The sequence below is a fragment of the Balaenoptera acutorostrata genome, chromosome 8 (genome assembly GCF_949987535.1).
Source record: "Balaenoptera acutorostrata chromosome 8, mBalAcu1.1, whole genome shotgun sequence".
Lineage (NCBI taxonomy): Eukaryota > Metazoa > Chordata > Mammalia > Artiodactyla > Balaenopteridae > Balaenoptera > Balaenoptera acutorostrata.
In genome coordinates, this window is record NC_080071.1 from 75898592 (window position 1) to 75923486 (window position 24895).

At 56.2% G+C, this 24895-nt stretch overlaps 1 protein-coding gene across 1 annotated transcript; it reads left to right on the forward strand.

Moving 5' to 3' along the window:
- The first annotated feature begins 6689 nt into the window (after positions 1-6689).
- On the forward strand, positions 6690-18547 carry WNT10A (Wnt family member 10A). The gene is made up of 4 exons (XM_007187942.2): positions 6690-7226; positions 8302-8564; positions 14595-14974; positions 17465-18547. Exons 1-4 carry the CDS (start codon positions 7114-7116, stop codon positions 17960-17962), a joined length of 1254 nt encoding a protein of 417 aa, XP_007188004.1. The 5' UTR covers positions 6690-7113; the 3' UTR covers positions 17963-18547.
- Positions 18548-24895: the final 6348 nt, after the last annotated feature.

The window sequence follows — 24895 nt, forward strand, 5'->3', positions numbered from 1 at the left end:
TGCTGGCCATGGGGTGGGTGGGTGCATTTAGTATCAATAAAAATATTTAAATCAATAGGACTGGACCCATAGTTTGGAGGGGGGGCTGCCATGGGGACAGGCTCTGAAAGGAGTGAGTAAAGGGAGATGGTTTTGATAGAACTAGCCTCTCAGGGCTCATCACCCTGGTTTCCTATCTTCCCCCTACCGGATTGGGCTCTTCTGGCAACGAAGAGCACCAAATATCTCCCTTGGCATTCTTCTTGTTCTCTCTAGCACACATCTAGGGCTGAATCTGCAGGCTGGGGGAGAACTAGGATGCCTTTTTAAAGGAGCAGAGAGGGTCTAGGGAAAGAGGACCAGAAGCCTCCGGTGGTGTACTCAGTTCTCACCACAGCCCTTGTCCTAATTCTGGGGCGGGGTGGGGGGGACACCTTTATCTGTCTTTCTGTTTCTGTGGCCCCTGGGGAATTCGAGGGTAGACTTTTAGGGCCACCCAAACTCATAGGATTAAAGCACTTTATAAACCGTAGAATGTGATGAAAATGTTATTAGTAACATCAGATTTTGTTACCATCAAAACTAACTTCACCCCGATTAACATTGAAAAGACTCCCAGAATGGCATTTCCAATCACACTTAGAGGGAGATGAAGCAAAGTTGTCCCAAAGTTTCTCTTGGCATCCAATCACATTTCCTTCTTTCTGATTCCTCTCAGAAAGCTGATGGTGAGGGTAAAGGGACAGAAGAAGGATTTGGGGTTCTGGGTTCGCCAGAACTGGGCCTCAGGCCTCCATCTAACTCCAGAGAGAATGAGAGAGGGTATAGCCAAATGGCTGGGATTCAGAGCCCCCAGTTTTCCCACAGTCCAAATACTGCAGTGGGGAATGACTCTCCCATCAAGGTATGCAGGGCAAAGCATGAGCATTAGATTCAGACACTCTGGGTTGGAAACTAGTGCTGCTGCTTAGAAGTTTACAGTATAGGCCATGTTAACCTCGGTTTCTTTACCTATGCAATGGGAATATCATTCTGTTTCAGTTATCCCTTGCTGCATAACAAACAACCCCAAAGTAATTACTTCTCATGATCTTTTAGGTCAAGAATTTGTCAGGACTCAGCTGCATGGCTCTGTTCCTTATGAGAGAACTATTGGCTGTGGTCGTTCACTTGGCTGATTCTGCTGGTGGTTCGGCTGGGCTGGACAGTCCAAGATGCTTCACTCATATATGTCTAGTGCCCCAGAGCTTCTCCAGTGGCCTCCTCTCCATGTAACTAGCTTGGGCTTCCTTATGACATGGTGGCCTCAGCATAGTCAGACTTCTTACATAAGGCTGGCTTTCAAAATAGACTGTACCAAACTTGAAGGCAGAAACTGAAAGTCTCTTCTTAAAGTCCAGGCTTAGAAGTTACCCAGCATCACTGTCACTCCTTTTTGGTTGACACAAGTCACAGAACCAGCCAAAAGTCAAGGGAAGGGGAAACAGACTCCACCTCTCAATGGGACAGTGGCAAAGAATTTACAACCATCATAATCTATCCACATCCTCATAGAATTGTGGGAAGGATTTTTTTGAGATATGCAAAGCACTTAGCATTTGACAATAATTTATGACAAATTTGTGTTTAATAAATGGTAGCTACTGTGAGAAAGGGGATAGAGAGCTGATGCTTTTGCAAGCGTCGGGCAGGCCCTGATTGCAAATGAAGATACCCAACTCAAACTAGCTTAGGCCAAAGGGAATTAATTAATGGATCTTATACCTGGGAAGTCCAGGGGTAAGTCTGATTTTAGGCACAGCTGAACCCAGGGGCCCAAATGATTGATGTCATTGAACACTCTCTCTTTCTCTCTCCCTCTCTCTCTCTCTCTCTCTCCCCCTCTTTCCCTCTCTCTCTCTCTCATCTCCTTCCCTAACCCCCCACCCCTATGTCTATTGTTTCTGCTTGTCTCTGTCTCTCTTTTCACACTGTCCTTATGCTCTCCTGCTGCAGAGAGACTTCCTTTATATGGTAGCCTTATGTCTACATTCTTAGTGCTGCTGATCCAAAAAAGAATGGCTTTCCCAACAGAAGTCCTAAGGAAGCTGGGACCAGGTCAGCTTGGGTCACTTGCCTATCCCTAAACTAATAACAATGTCGAGGAAAATGTACCGCCATGACTGGGATTGGCAGCCCCCCTAGGACCACAGGGAATGGGGGCACAGGGAGGGCACATTTCTTCAAATGAAACAGAGGGAAGGGGAACTCATCCTGGATGTGACAGACCCTAGCCATGGCTTCCAGTGCATCTTCCCTCCCCTGACAATGGCCCCGGATCCACCTGTATGACCTAGCCTGGTTCAGCCCTCAAAGATCACATTGGGGCTCCAGAGTGAAGCCTGTATGGAGAAGGGGTATAAGGCTTCAGTGAGAAGGAATGGGCATCTGGGTTTTCTTCCTTCCTTCCTCCTTCCCTTCCTCCCTTCCTCCCCCTCCTCCCTTCCTCCTTTCCTTCCCCTTCCTCCCCCTCCTCCCTTCCTCCCTCCCTCCCTCCCTTCCTTCCTTCTTTCCTCCCTTCCTTCCTTCCTTCCTTCCTTCCTTCCTTCCTTCCTTCCTTCCTTCCTTTCTTCTTCCTCCTGGCTCCCTCTAGTCAAATACCTGGGCTTCAGGGAAGTGTCATGGAGAATTTGGACTCAGAGTCTCTTGAACCTTGGCTAACTTACCAAGGTGGGGGGGGAGTGGAACCAGTATTGTGGGCCACATGGTGGAAAAATGAAGCACTGTAAGGATAGGGTTTTTATTCAAAGCTCTGCCTTCGCCAGCGCTCCCTGGCTGGGTACAATATTTACTGTTTTAAAAGTCTGCTGCACTTCTCCCAGAGGCCACCAGAGGGCGCACAGAGCCCAGCTTCCCTAATAACAGGGTTCACAGATAGGACCTGCAGGACATCTGGGGGAACTCAAGAGAGTTGTGGGCAGGAGAGGGTAGGATGGAAAGGAAGTAAGGAGACCCACAGAGAGCTCGGGTCAAGCTGCTAGGGTTCCAGACTGTCTGAGACCTCTGGGCTGACCCAGATTTAGGGCTGGGATGCCTGCCTCTGTCTCTACTGCCAGGTTCCGTGGCGGGCGGGGGGGCGGGTGGTGGGGTTGGGGGGGTGGTGATATGGGGTGTGTGATGCTGGATATCGTCTTCCATGATGCTAGAGAGGGAAACTGAGGCAGTGGCAGAGACTGACACCACCCCAAGCAGGTTAAAAGGAATTCAGCGGAAGTAGCATGATACAGTGAAAAAAGGCCTAGTTTGCTAGCTTGACCTGGGTCAAGTCAATTAACCTCTCTGAGCTTCAGTTTCCCCAGAATGAAATGAGGGTTCCTGATAGCACATTGTGAGAGTGCTTGCAGCCTTTAAACTGGCACTCACGTGTTAGCATCCATCTTCTGTGACCAGTAGAGACTGGGAACTCCAGCAAGAGTCTGGGAACTGCCTTCTATGAAAGGTGAGAGTGATGGCCCAGGAGGCACCATTTTAAAAATTATCCTAGTCCTCTTTAAGCTCAGAGATGGCTCTGCACTTTTGCACTGCTGCCTGGGATGGGGGCTGGAAGCAGAGCTCAGAAATGCCCCATCACCTCAACCCCCCTTGCTCACCCAGCTGCTCAGCCCCAGGCACAATCTGAGCCATCGAAGTCCCCCGCTGGCTGAGTGGTGGGGGAATGTGGAACTGGGGAGATGGGGGAAGAGCACAGAGGCACTCCAGATGTGTGCGTGACCACATCAGGAACAGTTGGAACACAGGCAGATGGGTGGGGAGGCCGGGAGGAAGGCCCAGGATCAGCCTGAGGCCGAGGGCTCAGGAAGCATTTCCACTTCCTTTCAATGACCTAACATATAGGAGTTTGGGAGACTGAAGCTGCCCTTACCTTGCTGAGGGGCCATGGTCCCTGAGGCCTGGACAATAGGACAAAGAGCTCCCTTATCAGTCTGGGGCTCCTTCCCTCTCTTCTTCACGAAGATAACCTTCTCTGGCAGAGCATCAGGACTGAGGCCGGGCTGGGCTCGGCTGGGGCAGTGAAGGTCCCACCTGTTCTCACCCTGGCGCCTCCCTAGCCCTCCCTTCCCTACAACCTCCTACAGAACCACCACAGCTGGAACCATTCTCCGCGCTGCCTTTCATCCCTGGTGCTCCCCTCCACCAGTGGCCCCTGTAATTGTGGTCTCAGGAGGTGGCTGCAGGGGCTGGGGCCAGAGCCCAGGGCAGGGCCAGGGCGGGGCCTGGGGGCTGCTGATAGGGGCTTGCCCATGGCATGGGTCCTCTGGCGCTGGGGATCCTGCTGCAGACACTCTTTCTGGGCTTCATCTTCACACATGCCAAGGCCATGTGCCTACATATGCCCTCACCTCCCTGGGCTGAGGTGAAGCACTCCAGACGGGCACTCCCGGACCCTCATGACATCAGGCCAGTACCATGCCTGAGTGCAAGCAAGGCTTGGGTATTGTTTACTTCCTGGAGTTTTCAAAGAAAAGGTCTTCTCCCTCTCCCTTACACTTCTGTATTTCATGAACAGTGGAGGGTAGGGGAGCAAAAAGACCATCCCTCAGCTGATGAAGGCCAGAGGAAAAAAAAATCAGCCACTCAGCCAGGTCAGTAGCATTTCCCAGATGTGGTCCTCAAGAAAATCACTTGGGACATTGGTTAGAAATGCAGACCCCTGGGTCTTGCCCCTGGAAAGGCTGAGTCAGCTGCACGGGCCCAGAATCAGAATTTGCCACAATGGCCTACCCTAGGGGATATTTACATACGATGCATCACGTGTGGGAAATGCGGAGCAGTAGATGCAGATTAAGGAGGTCTGCAACCTGAATTATGAACTCATTCCCTTATCACACGGGGCCTGGTCCTAATCCTTTCTGGGCCTCAGTTTCCCCAACAGCCAATGGGAATTTGACTCCCAAGTCTGGCTTGTCCCTGCTGGTGCCCTCTGCCACTCTGGGCTCATGCCTCCTTCCCGGGTTAAAACTGGTCCTGCCCTGCCCCTCCCCATACCCTTCCCAAACTCTAGATCCAAGCCATCCCTGTCCCTGCAGCATGGTGGGGGAGAGTGGGGAGGGGAGGGGGTGGCTGGGGTCAAACAAGGCTCTGGCTGACGCAGACTGCTTCCTGCCCCCTGGCTGTTTTCCTGCTGTCCAGCCAGACTGCTCCCCCCACTGCCCCACCCTCACCCCCAGCAGCCTCAAGCCCTTAATTCCCGACAGCTGCAGTGGCTGCCAGCAGAGATGGGGGAAAGGAGGGGGAGTATGCCGTCAGCCTGCTGTTGCTCAGGCCGCCCCCATCACCTGACAGTCTGGGGACAAGGAAGGCCCCACCCCTCTCCTTCAACTGCCCAGGGATGGGCAATCCCAGGAATGGGCCCCTTTTGTCTCAGAGCCCAGAGACTCTGGTAGTTTATCCTTAAACCAGGAGGGGCTCTCTTCAGAGAGAGGGGGCAGTGAGGTTGGGAGGGAGGTGTATGTATAGAGTGGGAGGTTTGTGCCCATTTTACAGAGGAGGATGTCAAGGCCACAGTGGCAGTAGGTTTCACTATCAGGGCCCAGGTTAGAACCAGAAACAGAAGCTGGATCCTCTGTCCCCAACCCTCTGGCTCTCAGGCCCTTACCTGAGTCCAGTAACTCATCCCATATTGAGGTGAGCCCAGTGTTCATCTGGGGTGTGAGGGCAGAAAGGGACCCCAGAGAGGAGTGGGCCTGAGCCAGGAGGCTGGTGTTGGGGAGCTCTCAGAGGACCAAGTACAGCTGGCAGGGCCAAGGTAAGACCTGGAGCATCTGTAGGCAGGGCCCAGGCAAGCAGTACGCAATGCTGGGGCCGCTGCTGCTGTGCTCTCAACTGGGTTTGTTTCCAGCTCTTCCACTAACTTGCTGTGAGAACTTGAGTAAGTCATGACCCTCTCTGAGACTCAGTATTTTCTTGTGAAATAAAAGGGGACATAATAAGATGACCTCAAAACACACTTTTAGGATTAAAAGGCTCTCTAATCCCTCCTCCTAGGGTGTGCCACCCCGGGGTGCTCTGCTCCCAGACAAGCATTCACTGGTGTCCCAGTAATTTTACCTTCATTGGCTCACTGACTACATGAGGTTGGACCTCATTAACCTCATTTCACAGAGGCAGCGGGTGGCTCAGTGTCCAGGAGGCACCTGTTGAAGGTCACACAGCGAACAAGAGCAAGATCCAGAGGCTGCCAAACCCCTTTGCAGGATCCCACACCTGCCTCGGCAGCCAAGCCTGGGAAGTCCCTCCTGAGGTGGGGGAGGCCAGCAGAGGGCCAGCCCCTCCCCCCCAGCCCCTGCAGGTGTGTATATTGGGGGGGATGGCTCCCCAGCAGCTGCGGCTCAGCCAGGCGCACACACCTCGCAGTAACACGCACCTTCCCACACAAACCAGCGAGCCGGCTCACTGGCACCGCCCTGTGCCCGATCGCACAGACCCCAACACCTCTCCTCCCCACCACCCTCCCCACCGCCGCTCCCGCCCCGAATCCTGAGCGGACACAGTGGCCTCCGGACGAGTACACGCCTCTACCCGCCCCCCCTCGCCCCGTCGTCATGACGTCACGTGGGGTAGAGCCCTGAGACACACTGCGGGGGGGGGGGCGGGGGGGGAGGAAAGGGGAGGCGGCGGAGCTCCCCGAGCCGGGACAGTCACTCACTCACTGGGCGGTGGGGCCGGGCACAGACAGCGCCGCCCCCCCACCCCTCCCGCCTCGCACGCCCTCGGAAGCGCAGGCTAACCGCGCTGCGCTGGGGGGGCTTCCCAGCACCCCAGCCTCTCGTCCCTCGCCCGCAGCACCTCCGGGCCCCCCTTACCCTCGAGAGGCACCGGGAGTTGTTTCAGGGGGCCCTTGGGAAATTCCCCGAACCCCTGTGCCAGGAGGTGCCCGGTGAGTCCGCCCGCACCCCCCCCCCCGAGGGCGGTGCCCGGGGGCGCTGCCCCATGGAGCGGGGAGGCGGGCACCGTCTGCTCCCGGAGCCGTGACCCGAGTTGGAGCTGTGTGTCGAAGCCGCCCCGACCCCCGCGGATCATGCGCCGTCGCCCCTGGCTCGCCGGTCCCACCGGGCTGTGAGCCCCCCATTCCTGGCCCATCACGGCCCGCGCGCGATGGGCAGCACCCACCCTTGCCCCTGGCTGCGGCTCCGACCTCGGCCCCAGCCGCGGCCCGCGCTCTGCGCGCTCCTCTTCTTCCTACTGCTGCTGGCTGCCGCCTTGCCCAGGTGAGCCCTCACCTTATGCCCCGCCCTCCTGGAGAGCTGGGACCCTCAGCCACAGGGGCCTCTGAGCTCCTGCTGGGGCAGGGGACCCTGGAAGGAGGGAGGGACGGTGTCGCGGGAAAGTGCTGGTGACCAATGAAAGAGTACTCTCACAGGAGGGGGTTGAACTGGTGCCAGAATAAGGGCAGTCCAGGGAGACAGGGCAGTGCCCAGGAGAGTGATGGCTGCTAGAAGGGGAGGTGTGTGTTTAGGGGGAAGCAAGTGCCAACCTGGAGTTCCTGCTGTGCTGGGGGAATGCACCCCCCCACCCCAGGAGTAAAACTCAAACTGCCCTGCTCCACCCTGCAGATCGCCCCCAAGAGGGGCAGGGGTTGGGGGCCAAATGAGGGTAGCCCAGGTGGGGTCAGTGAGAGATTGCAGCTAGAAGGGTTCTCAGTATGTGTGTGTGTATGTGTGTGTGTGTGTGTGTGTGTGTGTGTGTGTGTCTGTTCATCTGTGATCGAGTAAGCCCAGCAAGCTGTGTTGTAGACAGCAGTCTGTGTGTGCACATGTGTGTGAATGTGAGGGCTCATGGATCAATGTATGTTAAGATGAACATGTGTGTGTACTTGTGAGTGTCTGTGTGTATGTGTATAACTATGTCTGATGAAGTGTGCATGTGTGTAAGTGTTCCGGCGTCTGTGTGTCCACCTCATTGTGTGCAGAAGTGTGCCTGCATGAATGTGACTGACTGAAACATGCCGTTTGGGAGTGGTCTCCCGGAGAACACTGCATATGAGAGCATCTATGCCTGGGGATGTACTTATGAAATACTGTGTGCGCAGGCATACCGGATGTGTGTGCATTTGCACGTAATCTGTGTGGGTGTGCAGCTGGGTGGGTTGTGTTGGAGGGGACGTTGGTGAGAAGGTCGAGAAAAGGAGAATGTTTAGGGGTATACTGATGGGCTCAACCTTCAAAAGCAGGGGTGGGAACAGAGGAATTATGGCCTTTGGGACAGAGTGTGTATAGTTAGATGGGGCCCTCCTAGCCCCCGAAAACACTCACCCACCCCCACCCCCACCCCACATGCCTGCAGGTCTTCACCCAATGATATTCTGGGCCTCCGCCTCCCCCAGGAGCCCGTGCTCAACGCCAACACAGTGTGCCTGACATTGCCAGGCCTAAGCAAGCGGCAGATGGAGGTGTGTGTGCGCCACCCTGACGTGGCCGCCTCAGCCATCCAGGGCATCCAGATCGCCATCCATGAGTGCCAGCACCAGTTCCGGGACCAGCGCTGGAACTGCTCTAGTCTTGAGACTCGAAACAAGATCCCCTATGAGAGTCCCATCTTCAGCAGAGGTAGCTGCCCTTCACCCTTGACCTTCTGCCCATCCCACTCAGCACTTCCACTCCAGAACCTATCTGCCAGCCATTCCCTAACCCACTCCCTCAAGCTGGCAACCACCCCAGGTGCCCATCTGCCAGCCGTGCTGCTCTCTTGCCTCTTTCTGCTCTGGGAAAGTCCATGAGGGTCAGACAAATGGGGTAGATGTGACTCCAGGCTGGGCTGTGTGGGATGAGGGCAGCAGGTTTCGTGCCTGAGAATTGAACTCCTGGGTTATCCTGCCCTGAGACTGACACTGCATATCTCAGGCCCAGGAAATATCCATATCTGTTGCCTGCCTCAATTTACCCTCTACCTAGTAAACACCATGTAGGATGGAAGCCTGTGATAAAGAACCCAGAATCAACATGAAGAGTGGTCAGGGACTTTTGCCAAATGGTGTAGTTGAGGGAAGCCTGGGCAGGTAAAACTGTACTTCTGCAGAAGCTCTTCCTGGCGGGGTTACACCACCAGCCTCTGTGTCATCCTTGCCACCCCTGAAAATCCTCTCTAAATCAGAGGCACTGGGTGTGTGCCTGCCTCCTGCCCAGCAGGCCTGATGGCCCTGCCAATTCCTCCTCCCCTCACAGCTCAAAGAAGCTGCAGCCCACTATCTGTCCCCCTCCCTGGACTTCTGGGTGACCCAGGGTCTACCCTGACAATCCCTTGAGTGGCTTGGGCTGGAGGTGACAGGACGTTTTGTCACTCATTTCCACTCACACCCACCTCCTGCCCTGGTATCTTAAGCTTTGACTCAGGTCTTTTGGGAAAGATGGGGGTCCTGCCTCCTGGATGGGCCTAGCTGGGTATCTCTCTCTCCTCCCCTCAGCTGCTTGGGTAGGACAGTGTGGGGACCTGGCTCCTTGCAACTTGTGCAATTCTCAGGTGACAGTAGAGGAGGAGGGGTACCCCTGTACCCTGTGGCCTTGGGGCCCAGAGGCTTCTGGGAGAGTCAGACTCTAATGTACCCGAACTTCAGAAAGAACTCAGAGTCAGGGGCCTTTCCCTTTCCACCAGGACCCCTCCTTGCATCCCCGGAGCCCCCAAGTCAGGGGCCACGCCAGCCTCCCCCAGCCCAGCCCAGCCCCGCCCCGCCCCGCCCCCGCGCGCTTTCCCTCCTCCCTCCCCCGCGCGCCCAGGGCGCTGTTTCTCCCCGGCCGAGCCCAGCCCGACGCGTGTGGCGGCATGCAGCCGCGAACTAATCCCCGCGGGCAGCGGCAGACGGCTCCCGGCCCCAGCCGCGCGCCTCTCAGAAAGGGCGCCCCCCTCCCCAGGCCGGCGCTCCCGCCCCTGAGCCCCTGAGCCCCTGAGTCCCTGAGCCCCTCCAGACGTCTGCCCAGAGAGGCTCCCCGCGACTCCCGCCGATCGGCCGGCCCAACTCAGGTCCGGCACCCCGCCCCGGCCGCCCCCGCTGCCCTCTCGCTCGCGGACACGAAGTGACAGGCCACTGCATCTCTCCTGACCCGGCCGGGCCGGGCCAGCGCTCGCCACCGCCGCGCGCCCGAGCCCACTTGCTCCCCGAAGTCTGGTTCTCTTTCCAGCGCTCGGGCCCCGAGCTTGCTCCAGGTTCTGCTCACTGGGGGCTCGGGCAGGCATTGAGGTTCTCACCCCTGCCACTTCGGGTGAGGCGAGGCTAGCTCTTCATCCCTCTTCCCGGCCTCGGTGTCCCCTCTTTCCCTCTGGTCCTCCTGTCCCCTCTAGACTCCCAGGAGTCCCTATTGCTTCGCCCGGGTGAGGCCTGTTCGGGCTGGTGGAGGACACGGGGGCTTTGAAGCTTGAGGGCGAGTTCGGAGCGGTGGAACCCCGCGGGGTTGGCGCGGTGCCAGGTGCTCCCGGGTTCACCTGCAGTTTAATAAGCGGGAGGTGAGCTGGGGGGACGGGTGTGGGGAGAGGTGAGGTGTGGATGCGGGAGACTTGCCGCGGCTAGCCGGCGCGGGGCGGCGCCCAGCGCCGGGAGGGGACGGGACAGTGGCTCCTGGGCTCCCGCAGGGAGGCTGGCATCCTACCTTTGGCCTCGGAATATCTTCCTACCTCTGTGGTTTCTGCCCCCCGCCCCCCCTCAGCATTGCAACACCTCATTTCTACCTCTCATTCCTCGGAGGGGACTCTGGGCTTCTGGAAAGAAATTTCCGCTCCCTCCACCTCCCACCTCCAAGGGCCACCATTGCCGTGTCTCCCTCACTCCACACTTGTGGGATCATTTTTTGGGTCCAACTTGGCCCATCACCTCAAGGACTAGCTAAATTTGGATCCCATGGGACCCATCTTGGTGGTAACCAGCCCCTGGACTGGATCTTTCCCCCAGTCTCCCTTATTTTCAAGCCATAGATTGTCCATCATGGGGTCAGGTGACCCCAGTTTCCCCCACGTGGACTATCAGGATGCCCACCCCCCTTCTGATCCAAGCTGCCAATGGAGTTCTCTTAAAGGTGCACTCTGCCATGTTTAAAATTCAGAGACTGCTAGAAGGAGGTGGTCCCCCAGGTCTTCCATCTGAATGCTGTTACTGTCATCTAATTGTCCTGACACCTTCCCTGAGATGGGCTGGGCTGAAGGGATGGAGTTCTGATGTAAGAGGGAGAGGGAAGGGTTCTTGAGCACCTAGAGTGGGTGCTTGGGAAGCAGGACATACAATAGGGCTTTACCCAACCAAGGAGAGGGATGTGAGGGTGCTGCACCCTGGGAGTTGGGGGACAGAGAGAGGGGCCTCTAGGGGGGCTAGAAAGAGTCCTAAATAAGCTGTGAGAGAACCCCCAGCCCAGGCGCAGCTATGACCTAAGTACCGAGGGCAGTGGTATCCCCAGCTTTCTGTTCTGAGGATCCACAGGGTTGGTGCCTAGATGGGTGAGATGCTGGACAAACATCAGCTACAGGGGGGCTCTTCATTGTGAGGACTAGAGAACCCCTCTATCTCTTATGCAGGATGCAGGGACTAGAGGGAAATTTGAGGAAGGGGCTACTTTGGGCTGGGCTTGGGCACTGGAGTGAGAGGGGATGAGAGGACCGGGAGAGGTTTGGTGGAGGGGAGTGAGTAGATTCACACAGCGGATACTGGAGCACTCATGAAGTTTGGGTACTGCCCTCTCTAAGGCCCAGGCCCATTCAGAAGGGATGGAAAGAGGGGGCTTGCGGCTCTGCAGTAAGCCAGGCTCCTAGCCCAGGGGAACCCAGCAATTTGAGAGCCCATCCTCTGCTCTCCAAGGCCCTGGCCCTTTCATCTCCCACCTCCCTTTTACATTTATCCTCGGGGAATCTTTGTTTTATGCCTAGGTCTCCAGGCTTGGGGTATGTGGTGGTACTCAGATGGGGAGACTGAGGCACAGGCAATTGTATCCCAGGATTACCTAAGGTCCTATTATTCTAGTGGCACCAAATAAATTAGCCAAAACATATTAAGTACTTGCTGTGTGCTTGGCACTGTTCTAGAGCACTTTATCTGTACTTTAGCATCCTCAAACAATCCCCATGCAGTAGGTCCTATCATTATCTTCATTTCCAAATGAAGCTAAGAGAGGTTGGGTAACTTGCCATTAGTCACACAGCTTGTATGTGAGCTGTAGAGCCAGGACTCAAATGCAGGCCAGCTGTCTTTAGAGATTGCCCTCAACCCCCAGCATACTGCCTCCCAAGCTACAAGGCCACCATGATCTCCTACCGTGTGCCCAGAGGTGAACTGGTGCAGTGGAGGAGTAATCCAAGAAATGGAACTGAGATGCGCGCGCACACACACACAACACACACACAAACACCTATCCGTGTTTGTGCAAACATGTGGCTACATTCAGTGTCACCCCTAAGTGTTCCCACATGCACACAACCCTCTCTCTCTCCCCAGCCCAGGCACACGAGCACGCACAGATTATTTGTGCACAGATTATTTGCACGGAGGGAATGGAGACCAGACCTCTCCCCTCTCCTCCCTCTTTGACTTGAATGGGCAGGGCTCAAGCTTCTCTAACCCCTCCTAGTTCCCACTGACTCCTGAATCCTCTCTCTTCCACACTTCCCTGCCCTCCAAACCTCCTCCCCCAGCCCCTTCCTGGCCGTTGGCTTCGTCCTGTAGCAGCAGCTGACTCCACTTAGATGCTGGCAGTCCCTGTCCCAGATCAAAGGCAGGGCGGCTAATTGTGCGTCTTAACGAGCCCCCCACCCCCAGTGCTCCGGGCAGCCCAGCTGGCCAAGGCCCCTCCCCTCTCCCTCTCCAGCTGGCCAGATGGCACAGTGCCTGCATCTGCCCCAGACAGTCGGGGCCAGGACCGAAACTGGGGCCCTGAATAGGAGCTGGGGGCAGACCCAATGGGCTGGACTTCTCTGAGGCCTGAATGCTTGGATCAGAGGGTGACCACACAAGCCCTGCCCAGTCACTCCTTCAGTGGCTGTGACAGCTGCCAGAGGCCATTGGGATGGTGTCTTTAGCTGCCTGGGGTAGGTAGGGGTGTTCTCTGTAGGCTGCGGGCTTTCTCCAGATTCCTCTAGGCCTGCCCTTGAATGTAACAGAGCCTGGAAAATGGCGTTTGGGTTGGTCCAGCACATTCCCCTGGGCCCGCATCTTGCTCTTTCCTGGTGCCATGCATAGACAGCCCCATAGGACTGGGAAATGGGCTACCTGGGTTTCTTACTCAGCAGCTTGTCTTCCCCAGAGCCAAACGTCCTTCAGCAGAAGGTGGCCAGGCCTGCTGGGAGAGCTGGGTCTGTGTCCAGCTCCATAACCCCTGCGACCTCGGGCATCTCTCCTGGTTGGCTCTCTGGGATCAGTGAGGCCCCCAAGTCCTCCCAGTCTTTGAAACTGATGTAGAAGGACCCAGTTTTTGTTTTGTTTTTTTTCGGAATCTCTGGCCTCTACCAAGCCATCAGCCTCCAGCTGGGTTCTGGGCTTCCCCCACAGGTGTCTATGGCACAGGTGGATTCTCCTCCTAGTGTGGGAGCTGTTATTGCCCTTAGTTTCTCCCGCTGCTTGAACTCTCTCAGGTTCAGAGGCTGGTCAGTGACCGGTACCAGAACCTGCCCCTCGCCGGTCCTTTCTCAGATGCAGAATAAGGAAGAAGCAGCTTGCACGTCCCAGAGCCCGACCCTCCTCTGCAAGTAGGCCTCCCCCTGCCACAGGCCCAGAGGATGGCTCAGGCTTGGGAACGCCAAGGAGGAAAGCAGTGTAGACAAGTCCTGGACTCCTGAGAGTGGCTCATCAGGGAGTCTTTGCACCCCTGAGCATCTCAGGAAGGCATCTACCTTAGCTAACGGTTCCTACTCAGTGTTCAACACCACTATATGCTTAACCCTGAGCCGGCGGTGGGCTCACCTCCAGCATCCTTCAAACAACCTCTTCAGCAGACCTCGACCGACCACAAGCAGGTGGCTGGACGATGCCCTTTTCTGAGGAGATTTTCTGAGATGTCCAGACAGGCAAAGGGGAAATTCTGCTGGCTCTTTTGTTTGCCTCTCGCATCTGGCCATCAGATAGTGTTCTTTGATGGGCCTAAGGGGGTGGCTGCAGGCAGGAAATCTTGAGGCCGGGAACTTTAGGAGGACACCTTCTCCTCTTACTTACCCTTCTGCTCATTAACATCTCCTGGGGCCCTGAATTCCATCACTGGTAATTTTTTTTTAGGTTAAAATTTGCCTTCTTTCTGCAGGCTTATCTTAAAATTGCAAATATCACATGAGAGGTAGTAGCTTAAGTCCCTGGTGGTTAAAAAAAAAATTTAATGTTTACTAGATACTTTCTGTCCAACAGGAGAGATGTAGTCACAATTCTGAGCTTGGCTAAGGGTGAAGCAAGGGAAAGGAGTTCAAGACGGAGGGCTGTGGGAGAGACCTCCCCCATTCCACTGTGTGCAGAACTTCCGGTGTGATTTCTGCCCCTCTTTGAATCTATGCCCTTGTACCAGATTTTCCCCCAACACTGGGCCTCTGCTTCCTCTCAGTATGGTGAGAAGGTTGGGCAGGGAGGGCAGAGGGATGGGATGTGGAGGCTCCTCAAAGGCTGTTTCCTGCGTCTCTCTGCGCAGGTTTCCGAGAGAGTGCCTTCGCCTACGCCATCTCGGCAGCTGGCGTGGTGCACGCTGTATCCAATGCCTGCGCCCTGGGCAAGCTGAGGGCATGTGGCTGCGACGTGTCCCGGCGTGGGGACGAGGAGGCCTTCCGTCGGAAGTTGCACCGCCTGCAGCTGGAAGCGCTGCAGCGCGGTAAGGGCCTGAGCCACGGAGTTCCCGAGCACCCTGCCCTGCCTCCTGCCAGCCCAGGCCTGCAGGACTCCTGGGAGTGGGGCGGCTGCAGCCCCGACGTGGGTTTCGGAGAGCGCTTCTCTAAAGACTTTCTGGACTCCCGGGAGCCTCACAGAGACATCCATGCGCGCATGAGGCTCCACAACAACCGAGTGGGGAGGCAGGTGAGAACCCCATCCCTCTGGGCCTGCTCCAGACCCCTCTGCCTAGGGCCCCTCCCCTTCCCCAGGCTTATGTCTCCTCTGGGGACCACACCACTCTCCCTAACTTAGCAACTTTCCCATTGCCCCCTCCTAATTCAGTCATCAGATATGTTTTGGATAACTACTGTGTGCCAGGCGCTGGACTAGGCCTGGGAATATGGGGATAAAACAACCCCTGCCCTGGAATAGCTCCCCTTCCGCTGAGCAGCCTGCTTCTCCCATTTCCTGCTGTGAGTAGTGGGGAGAGCTCTGGGCTGCAGTCAGGACCTCAGAGTCTAGGCCCAGCTTTGCCACTCTGTCTCTCCCCCTGTAAAATGAGAAGGTTGAACTGCATCATCCATAAGGCTCCCCAGCACAAATGTTCCATGATTCGGTGCTTTCCTATGCTGGGACCCCCCTCCTCTCCCAGGCTTTCTGTGCAGAATGAGGGATTCCTGCAAAGGGAGATCCCTAGGGGCTACTGTGGTACTGTGTTATGTTGTCCTCCTCCTTTCTCCCCCCACCCCCGAATGTTCATATACCTCAAAGGTCATTTATTTAAGAGAGAGAGAGAAAGAAGAAGAAGAAGGAGAGGGAAAGGGAGAGGAAGAAGAAGAAGAAGAGGAGGAGGAGAGGAAGGAACGAAGGAAGGAAAGAAGGGAGGAGGGAAGGAAGGCAGGGAGAAGGGCGGGAGGGAGGAAAGAAAGAAAGGGGAAGTAATAATATCCTGCATTTAATTTATTGAGTGCTTACTCTGTGTTAGGCACTGTCTGGGGCATTTTACTACATCCTATTTCATCCTTACACCTACCCATGAGGGTTCTATTATTAGCCTCATGTTCAGATGTGGAAAGTGAGGCACAGATAGACTAAGAAGCTTGACTAAGGTGATGCAACAAGTGAGAAAGTGGCAGAGGAAGGATTCATCCCCAGGCAGTTGAGCCCTGAGCCCTTCTGTTCTATAGTGTAGTCTACACTAAGTTGCCTCCCTGGCCCTCATGGTGGCTCAGCACCCTCCTTTCCTGGCTATTCCACCCCTGTCCCTTCTCTTGGCCCTGCCCAGCCTGCTCAGGCCTTGTTTCTGGCTTCCCCTCACTCTAGCTGGCACTTTCTCCATCTCACTACCCTTTCTCCTGGCTTCTCAGCCCAGGCCAGTTCACCTTCTTCTTCCACAAAGACTGGAGCTGATTCAGCTCTTCCATCATGACCGAGAGGTGATGTAAACTGAGGCATACCCACCCTCAGGTCACATCCAGCTCCCACCCAGTCCTGTCCTGTCCATGCAGCTCTTTTCCCAAGCTTTGATACTATCCTAGCCCATAACAACAGTGCCTCTCCTCCTTGTTAAACTGGTTAATTAATGGCTGCTGCCTGTGGGAAGCAGATGTTCTGGAGCTGTTGGCCAGGGGAGGCATTGGGCTGTTTTCCACGTGATGCTGACACCACAGGCTGCACATACAAGCTGCAGAGCCCTTTAAGACTTGGAGGAACAGGGTCCCTCTCTTATGGCCCTACTGCCCAGGTTTGGGGGACCCAGATCATTTTTTGGAGTTGGGGGGCAGCAGGGGGAGGAGGATGTGGCCAATTTCCTCTGGGGTCTCTGGTGAGGATAATGTGAAGGGGCTCTTTGGGAGGAGGCTCAAGAGAGCAGGCTGAGAGCTGGGCAGGGGCTGGGTAGGTTGTATTCCTGTAACTAGCTCCCTTGGAGGCCTGGGAACCTCTCTCCACTTTCATTGCCCTGGGGGTCTGGCTCTTTGGGTTCCCTTTGGTTCTGTATTCAGGTAGGGCCTTTGGCCCCTGTTGGTGCTCACTGTTTCCTAGGAGGAATGGTGGCACTCAGCACCGGGCAAAATAAGTGCCAGCCAGTAGAATGGGAGAATGGGAGGGAGGCAGGGGGGCAGGGGGAGGAGGGGGAGTCTCCCCAGCCCCTGGCCCCTCTCCTTAGGCTCCCTGAAAAGTGCTGCAGGGCCCAGAGGAGTTAAGGGGCTTTTCAGACTCCCCACAGCCTCCGCTCACTGCCTGGAGTGAGGCCAGAGGCTTTGGGGCTGGGATGTAGTGGGGCCAGCACACCCCTGCTCCTGGTCCTGAGGGTTGGAAGGAGAGGGAATTTCCCTGAGGATCTGGGATCCCCCCTCAGGAAGCAAGAGCCTCCAGCCCCAAGGGCCCCCCTGCAGCTGCTGGGAAAGGCAGGGGGAGAGGAGGGGAAGCAGGAAGGAGGGAATTCCCCCAGGGTCTGGCCGGGTGGGAGGTGGATGCGAGAGCAGCAGAAGAGTAGGCAGAACTCTTCTCCTGACCGCCTGGTTTAGGAGCTGTGCCACCCACCCACCCACTTGGGGCCTCAGCTTTTGCCTCCCCGTTCAATGGGGGTTGGTTTCCAGAGCCTCTGAGAGTCTCGCGGGCCGGTGTCTGCGTCGGGAGGAGGCCAGTGGGGCTGGCCTCGGGCGTCACCCCTCCCCGTTCCTCCCTCTGCAGGCGGTGATGGAGAACATGCGGCGTAAGTGCAAGTGCCACGGCACGTCAGGCAGCTGCCAGCTCAAGACGTGCTGGCAGGTGACGCCGGAGTTCCGCGCTGTAGGGGCACTGCTACGTAGCCGCTTCCACCGCGCCACGCTCATCCGGCCGCACAACCGCAACGGCGGCCAGCTGGAGCCGGGTCCCGCGGGGCCACCCTCGCCAGCCCCGGACATTCCGGGGTCTCGGCGCCGCGCCGGCACCGCCGACCTGGTCTACTTCGAGAAGTCGCCCGACTTCTGCGAGCGCGAGCCGCGCCTGGACTCGGCGGGCACCGTGGGCCGCCTGTGCAACAAGAGCAGCGCGGGCCCGGACGGCTGCGGCAGCATGTGCTGTGGCCGCGGCCACAACATCCTACGCCAGACGCGCAGCGAGCGCTGTCACTGCCGCTTCCACTGGTGCTGCTTCGTGGTCTGCGAGGAGTGCCGCATCACCGAGTGGGTCAGCGTCTGCAAGTGAGCGGACGGCTCGCCTCCCTGCGCCTGGTCCTCTGCGGCTTGCGATCTTGGCCGGGCAGCGTCACCTTGGTTCCTGGGAGTGGAGGATGGACCACAAAATCTTACAGGAACCTCCCAGCTCTGAGGTCGTCAAGATTGCAATCACGGGACGGTTCAGGCCCGCTCAGACCCCCTGCTCACTTCTGTGGCCTCCAGGACCGGTTTGCCTCCCGGCTCTCTGACCCAAGCTCAGACAGCTCCGTTGGGCTGGCGGTTGCCCCACACTCTAGGGCAGTGTCAGCCAGGCATCCTCTGGGCCTGCCTCCTTTTATCTCTTCACCCCTACCCCTGGAGAGGGAGGGAATGAATGGAAGCTGATGGGGAGGGGGAGGAGGATTAAAAAGAAGGAATGGACATCACTGAGCTGAAGTGATTCTGCAGAGGCCTCAGACACCCTCCCCCACTGGCCTCTGTCCCTCATCATTCATTTAACAAATATTTATTTTTCACTCTTTGTGACCTGGCACTCTGTGGGGGACGAGAGGTGCTGGGGATACAGATGTGAATAAGAGACACAGGACGTGCCCTCTTGGAGTTTACATTCGGGCTGGGGAAGATGGACAATAAACAAGAAAATACACAAACAAGGTCATTTCAGACAATGCTATGTGCCGTGAAGAAAATAAAGCAAAGTGCTGGATGTAGAGTGATTTGTGGGGAGTGGGGCCCCTCTAGATAAAGCTACTGGGTGCGGAAGACCTCATGCTGAGACTGCATGAGGAGGAGAGCCATGCACAAATTGAGGGTAAGGGCTTTTCAGGCAGAGTCCATGTGAATGCAAAAGCTCTGAGGACAGAAAGATCTCAGGAGGAACAGCAAAGAGGCCAGTGTGATTGGAGTGAAGAAATCAAGGGACAGATTAACAGGAGAGGAGCTGCTGGAGGGGGGTGGGGGATGGGGAATGGTCACATTATGCATCCTTCCAGGCCAAGGTAAGGGATTTTATGTAAGAGGAATGGGAACCTTCAGAGGGTCTTAGGCAGGCAAGTGTCATGGTCTGATTCCCACACTGCTTGCTGTCTGGGGAAGTGAATGGCAGGGGACAAGTTGACAGCAGGGGGCCAGTTAGGAGACTACAGCCATCTTCCAAACCAGAGATGAGGCCTGGGCTAGATGGAGGCAGTGGGGAAGTTGGCAAGGGGCTGGATCAGGAGCCCTGGATGCCAGAGCTCTAGCTGTCCACCTTGTGCCTGAGCCCTCTGCCACAAGCCAGGACGAGTGTCGGCCAGTAGCACCCGTCGGCAGAGACAGGAGGCACTCTGAGAGGAGTAATCCTGGGCAAGACCCAGCTCAACCCAGCCAGCCCAGCGCCCCGGGGAGCAGGTGGGGCTAGGAGGTGCAGCCTGGAGAAGGGTGGCAGGGGAGGGCCAGGAGACTCGCTGTCTGGATTCTGGTCTCTTGGAGTCCAGGCAGGGGAGGCTGGGTATGTAAGTAAGGCTGGGGGTGGGGGGATATCCTTCCTGGGTCTCTTGTGCCCCCAGATCCCCAGCTCAGGATGCCCCTTGGCAGTTCAGCCAGCCCCCCTTCCATACCCCCATAAGAACGCTGCTAAGCTGGCAGCCTGGGTCCAGCATTGCACTCTGCTTGGCTCTCAGATCTGATGTTTTTCTGGACCAGACCCTCAAGGAGGAGGCAGTGGAGAGGGAGGTGGGGTCAAGTTCTTGGGGAAAGAACACTTCATCAACTTCATCCAGGCCTCCTGCTGCTCACAGTTGAGAGTCCTGCTGCCTGCCTCAGTTTACCCCAGAGTGGCACCCTTCTTGATGAACCAACCAAGGATGAAGTATTGTTCCTTTTCCCAGTTTCCAGCCTACCTGCATCCCCATACTTCCCTGGCCCTGACCCATGTCTCCCTACCCCTGGGTAGGGGTGAGAAGGAAAGGAGGCTCTCATGGTGATGCACCCCTGTAGGCCCACCACCTGGGAGATTTGCCCCCACTCGCTTGCCCTCAGCTCCCTTCCCTCCAACTCCTCCTGCATCCCAGCAGCTCTCAGACTTGACTAAGGCAGCAGGACATTTCACATGCTCAGTTCTGCTGCCTCTGTAGAGGACAGGGTTTCTCTCCCCATCCCCCTAAAGACAGTACCACAGGCAGGCGGGTGAGAGTCCCCCGGGAGGAGGGGTGGGCAGGAGCAGCCAGACACACCTGCCTCATTCCTTTCCTCTTGTTCACCCAGGAGAAAGCTTTGGGGGCTGGGTTCGCTGCCTCCTCCCTCCCTCCCATTCAGGGTAGGAGGGAAGGGAGGGGCAATGAAGGCCTGGGGGGGTACTCCCACCCCCTGCCCAGCCCCCAGCAGTGTCCACTACAGCGTTAGCTGTGGCTTCAGCCTCCTCTGCCTTCCAGGCTTTAGGAGGACAGAGTTGGGGGAGGAGAGACTGAAGATGAGAGACACAGGATGAGGGTTGGGATAATGAGGTAGGAGCTGTAACACTGCAGAGCGTGCTGCCTCTAGAGGGAGGGGTGGGCCGTGGAGTGGGACAGGGGACTGGACACCAGGCTGTGGGGGACATATCCCAGTCAAGTCAAATCATGGTGATCTGATACATGCTAGCTTTACCTGTAAAGGGAGAGAGGAAAAGCTGGAGAAGGAACAAATAGGGTGTTGCCCACCCCCATCCTTTCTCTGGGCCTGAAGCTGACTAGAGTCTGGACCAAAGCTGAACCCCACATTTGAAAAGGGGTGTATGGGATTTGGTTGACCCTAAAGGGAGATATGGAGGTGATAAGGGGTGGGAAAATGGGGCCCAAGAGGCACTGGGTCTATGCACTCTGGCTAAGAGTGAGGCAGAAATCAATGTGCTGGTTGGAAATAGGGGAAATGGGGTGAAATAAAGTGGGACAGTGGAAGTAAATAGGAGGAAGAACTTGCGAAGAACTAGGAGAGGACCAAGGTTCAGATTTGGAAATAAGAATAGAGGGTGGACCAGACTTCACTCAGAGGGGGAGGAAGCCATCCCCACCCCCAACACCTTTCACCTTGATGGACATTGGGCCAACTCCTTGCGGGAGGAAAAATAGCATGGAGCCTGGATGGTCCCAAAGGGAAGAAGGGAGGGAAGTAAGAGAGAATGAGGTGGTGGATAGATCAGCAGGCAGTGGTGGGTTAAGGGTCAGGGAGAGGCAGCCAGACTGGGGTGGGGATCAGAACCCAGGCATCCTGCTTTTTTGTCGCCCAAGGTCCCAGGGTCGGAAAAAAGAGGAAGGGAGAGGCAAAGGTAGAGGCCTCGGCAGCTGTAGGAGGGCCAGGTGGGTGAGAAGCGAGGTCAGAGGCATCCCGGTCCTCCCTCGCCTTCCTCCGAATTAATGCGCCCCCAGCTAGCCCCCGGCAGGGGGCCTTCCACGTTGGAGCTTGGCCAGGCCCTAGTCGCGGCCTCCCTCCTCCCCTCCCCCCCCCCCCCCTTCTCATGTGGTTGCCGGCAGCTGCCTGCGGTCGCCCCAACTCCTGCGCTCAAGGCACGGGGACTTTCCAACAGGGGAAAAAATGACTTAATGAGAGTGGGAGCCGGGGGCGGGAGGGACAGGTCCCTCTAATCACCGCTCTGCTGTGGGGCCTGCGCGCCTCCGGGCCCTTCCCTGGCTTCCTGCTGCCAGCGCCCCCCACGGGCTCTGCTGGGGGAGGAGGAAGGGCTGGCGCAGGGGATCCCTTTTCAAGTTCCAGGCTCTTTGGGGCCCTCCGGCTGCCTTTGTTCCCTAGGCTTGCCCTGCGTGGAAGCTGAGACGCCCCGTGATCCCTCTCTGGACTTTGTCCTTGAAGTTGGGGGGTGGCAGTCCTTCCTAGGAGCCACGGTCCTCTGCTGGTGGATTAGACGGGTGCGGGATCGTGGAGAGCCCTTTGCCACTTCGCGGCTGCGCACTTCCAAATGCCTCCGGTTGCTGTGGCAACCAGGGCAGTTGAGGTGTGTCCGCGGGGCTGGGAGGCGCCCACCCCACCCCCCTTTTCTCGCCGCCCTCCGGGCCAGGCCGGGCCGCTGCGGTGCGCGGGGGTGGGGGTGTGCCGTTACCATGGCAAGGGTGCGCTAGGAGGGCACATTCTTCCCCAGGGTGGGAGCGCCCTGGGGATACGAGAAGGGGGGTGATGGGGGCGGCAGAAAGGGGAGGGGAGAGGGTCAGAACGAGGGAGGAGTCTCGGACAAGACGCTCCAGGGCTTCTGGGGTTGGGATGGGGAGTTTGGAATCTGCCCCCGCCACCCCCAGATCTCCGGCGATGTCCCGGTCCTCCCCCCTCACTCTCGCTGGGGTTCAAGCCCCTAAACCCCGTTTCTGGGGAAGGGATCCGAACTACCGACCCCGAAGGTCTTTTGGCTTCCTCCGAGGTCTGGTTCGCCGAGCTAAGTGTCCATCCCCTACCCCGCAAGCTGAGCTGCAGCCCAGACTGCGACCCGAAGCCCTGCAATTAAGCCCCTCGCCCTCCCCTGCGCCGCCCGCGGGTCCTCTGCCAGGCAGGGCCTGCACCGCCAATTACAGCATGCGCGCAGCAGCTGATTACTCCGGAGTCCAGGAAGCGGCCGGGGTGGGGACCTCAGCAGGTCCAGGCGGCGGGGTCCCTGGGGCAGTCCCCGGCCAGGGGTCCTTCACTGGTGCTTTGGGCTGCGGCCCTCTAGCCCAACGTCTCCGCTCCAGACAATAGGGGGAGGAGGGTCTACTCGGTGCTCAGTCCTGCGCTGCCTCAGTTTCTCCCTCCTCGAATGCACACTGCACCCAGGGCAGAAAGAGCGCAGGGAGGGGGTGTCTGTGTGTGTGTGTGTGTGAGAACGCAAGAGTTCAAAGCCCTCAAGGCCGGGTCTCTTTCCCGCCGCAGACGGTCGCGTGGGTTTCTCCTGGCCCAATGTCCGGCCCGATGGACCCGGCTCTGTCGTGCTGAGCTAGCCCCAGGGCGGCTGACAGCCGGTATCGCACTTTTCTGGGAATCGGAAAACGGCGCCCCCGCTGGGCGGGAGGCTCCCGCACTTCTACCCCACAATGCAAGGCAGTCCGGGAGCCTGAGGGGCAGCGACGTGGGGTATTCTGCCACCACCTTTGCCCCCTGCCATCCCTTCTTCCCTCTCCCCTCGCCTACGGGTCTGCAGTGGCTCGGGTAGAGCTCAAGTCTCCCGTGGTCCAGCTTCCCACATCTGGCCGGCAGCTGGGACCCGCCCACTTCGAACTGCTGTGGACCCAGCGCCCTCTGTTGGTGCGGAGCCGCGGTGCACCAGCTTTCCGGCCTGGACCTCCACCTGCCGCCGCCGGCCTGGGGTATCGCTCCAGTTCCAAGGATTTGGGGTTCCACCCATTTGGCGCCCCTTGCCTTTGGGTACACCCCACCCTCTGCCTCACGTCGCTCCCAAATCCGACTTCTTAGGCCCTTTGCTCTTTGCCGGCCGCGGCCTCTCTGACTCTCTTTCCTCGGTCCTTGCGTGCTCAAAACCTTGTCCGGCGACCTAGCTGTCCCCCAACCTCCCATCTTCTCTAGTCGTCCAGGCTTCAAGGGCAAGTTCTGAGGTGCGATCTCTCGGAGCCCAACGTGAAAGTCCGCAAATAGGAACATGATTACATAAATCGCCGCCCATCTGTTCAATGGGATTCCTCGCAGTGCCCTTAAAAATGAGGTGGTTTGAAGTATATTTAGGGACTGAGACTGAGTGTTTGCTCTTTATGGGGGGGGCGTGTGTGTGCAAGATACAAAATAGCACAGGGAAGGATCCCTCCTTTATCGCAACAAAAATTATAGATGTCATTTGCATTTTTAAAGTCTAAAGTAGGCAGTAAAACGCTAACAGAAATCATTTTTGGATGATAGAATTATAGGTGGTTTAAAATTTGTCTCTATTTTATCTACATTTTTCGTTTATCTATAATGAACATGTAATACTTTGGCACAATAATAATTCCATATCCAGAATATTTTTGCCCAAAATGTGAGAATCGAATTACATCATTAGAATACATTAAATTTTAAAAAGAACCCTTTTAAAAGTAGGAATTAGGGAGACCTCCTGACAAGAGCTAATATGATTATGTCATTGGGATTTTCTTCTTAAAATCATAAAACTTTGTAGGGAAAGCAGGCTTCCAACCTCTGAACTTCAGGGCCTAGGGAACTGAGAAGTTGTTAGAAGGGTCCTCAAATCCACATGCATATCCAGTACTGTTGCGAATGGAATCGCTGATTTATTTTCCATTGTACTGCATGTATATAAAGATGCTGTCATGATTAACAATATAGAAAATAATTTTAATACCTTTTTCTCAGTCTTGATCCTCTTTGGTCTCTTTGCAGAACTACACTTCATTAAATGTCCTCCCCTTAGACATATTTAATCCTTTAGTCCATGTGTTTGATGTTGCACTGCCTAGTCCTCTCATTCTCCACTGCCTCAGGGATTCCATTCACTCTTTCCTTGTCTTTTTTCTTTTTATTAGGTGTAACAGAAAAGTTACAACAATAGTACAAAGAACTTTCCCCTTCCCTGAACTTGAGAATAAATTGCCTACACAATGCCTCATCACCCCTAATACTTTAATGTATATACTTTAGTGTATATTCTGCTACGTAACCTAATACAACGCTCACAATCAGGAAATTAACATTGATACATTAATACTGTCTAACTCCCAGACCTTACTGAACTTTCATCAATTGGCCTAATGATGAAAAGATCCAGTCCAGAATTATTCATTGCATTTAGTTGTTATGTCTTTCCAGTCTCCTTCAGTCTGAGACAGTTCCTAAGATTTCCTTTACTTTTATGACCAGGATGATTTAGAAGACTACAGACCTATTACATTGTAGAATGTCCCTCAACTTGGATTTATCTGTTGTTTCCTCATGATTAGATTCAGGCTATACAGCTTTATGCAGCAATATTACAGATGTGAGTGTTTCACTCATTGCTTCATTATTTATTTTGATGCTT

What these genes read in the sequence shown, in the direction of transcription:
- WNT10A (XM_007187942.2), top strand. Translation starts at nt 7,114, where the DNA reads ATGGGCAGCACCCACCCTTGCCCCTGGCTGCGGCTCCGACCTCGGCCC. An exon ending in CTGGCTGCCGCCTTGCCCAG is followed by an intron (nt 7,227 to 8,301) that starts GTGAGCCCTCAC and finishes ACATGCCTGCAG; the next exon opens with GTCTTCACCCAATGATATTC. An exon ending in ACAACCGAGTGGGGAGGCAG is followed by an intron (nt 14,975 to 17,464) that starts GTGAGAACCCCA and finishes CTCCCTCTGCAG; the next exon opens with GCGGTGATGGAGAACATGCG.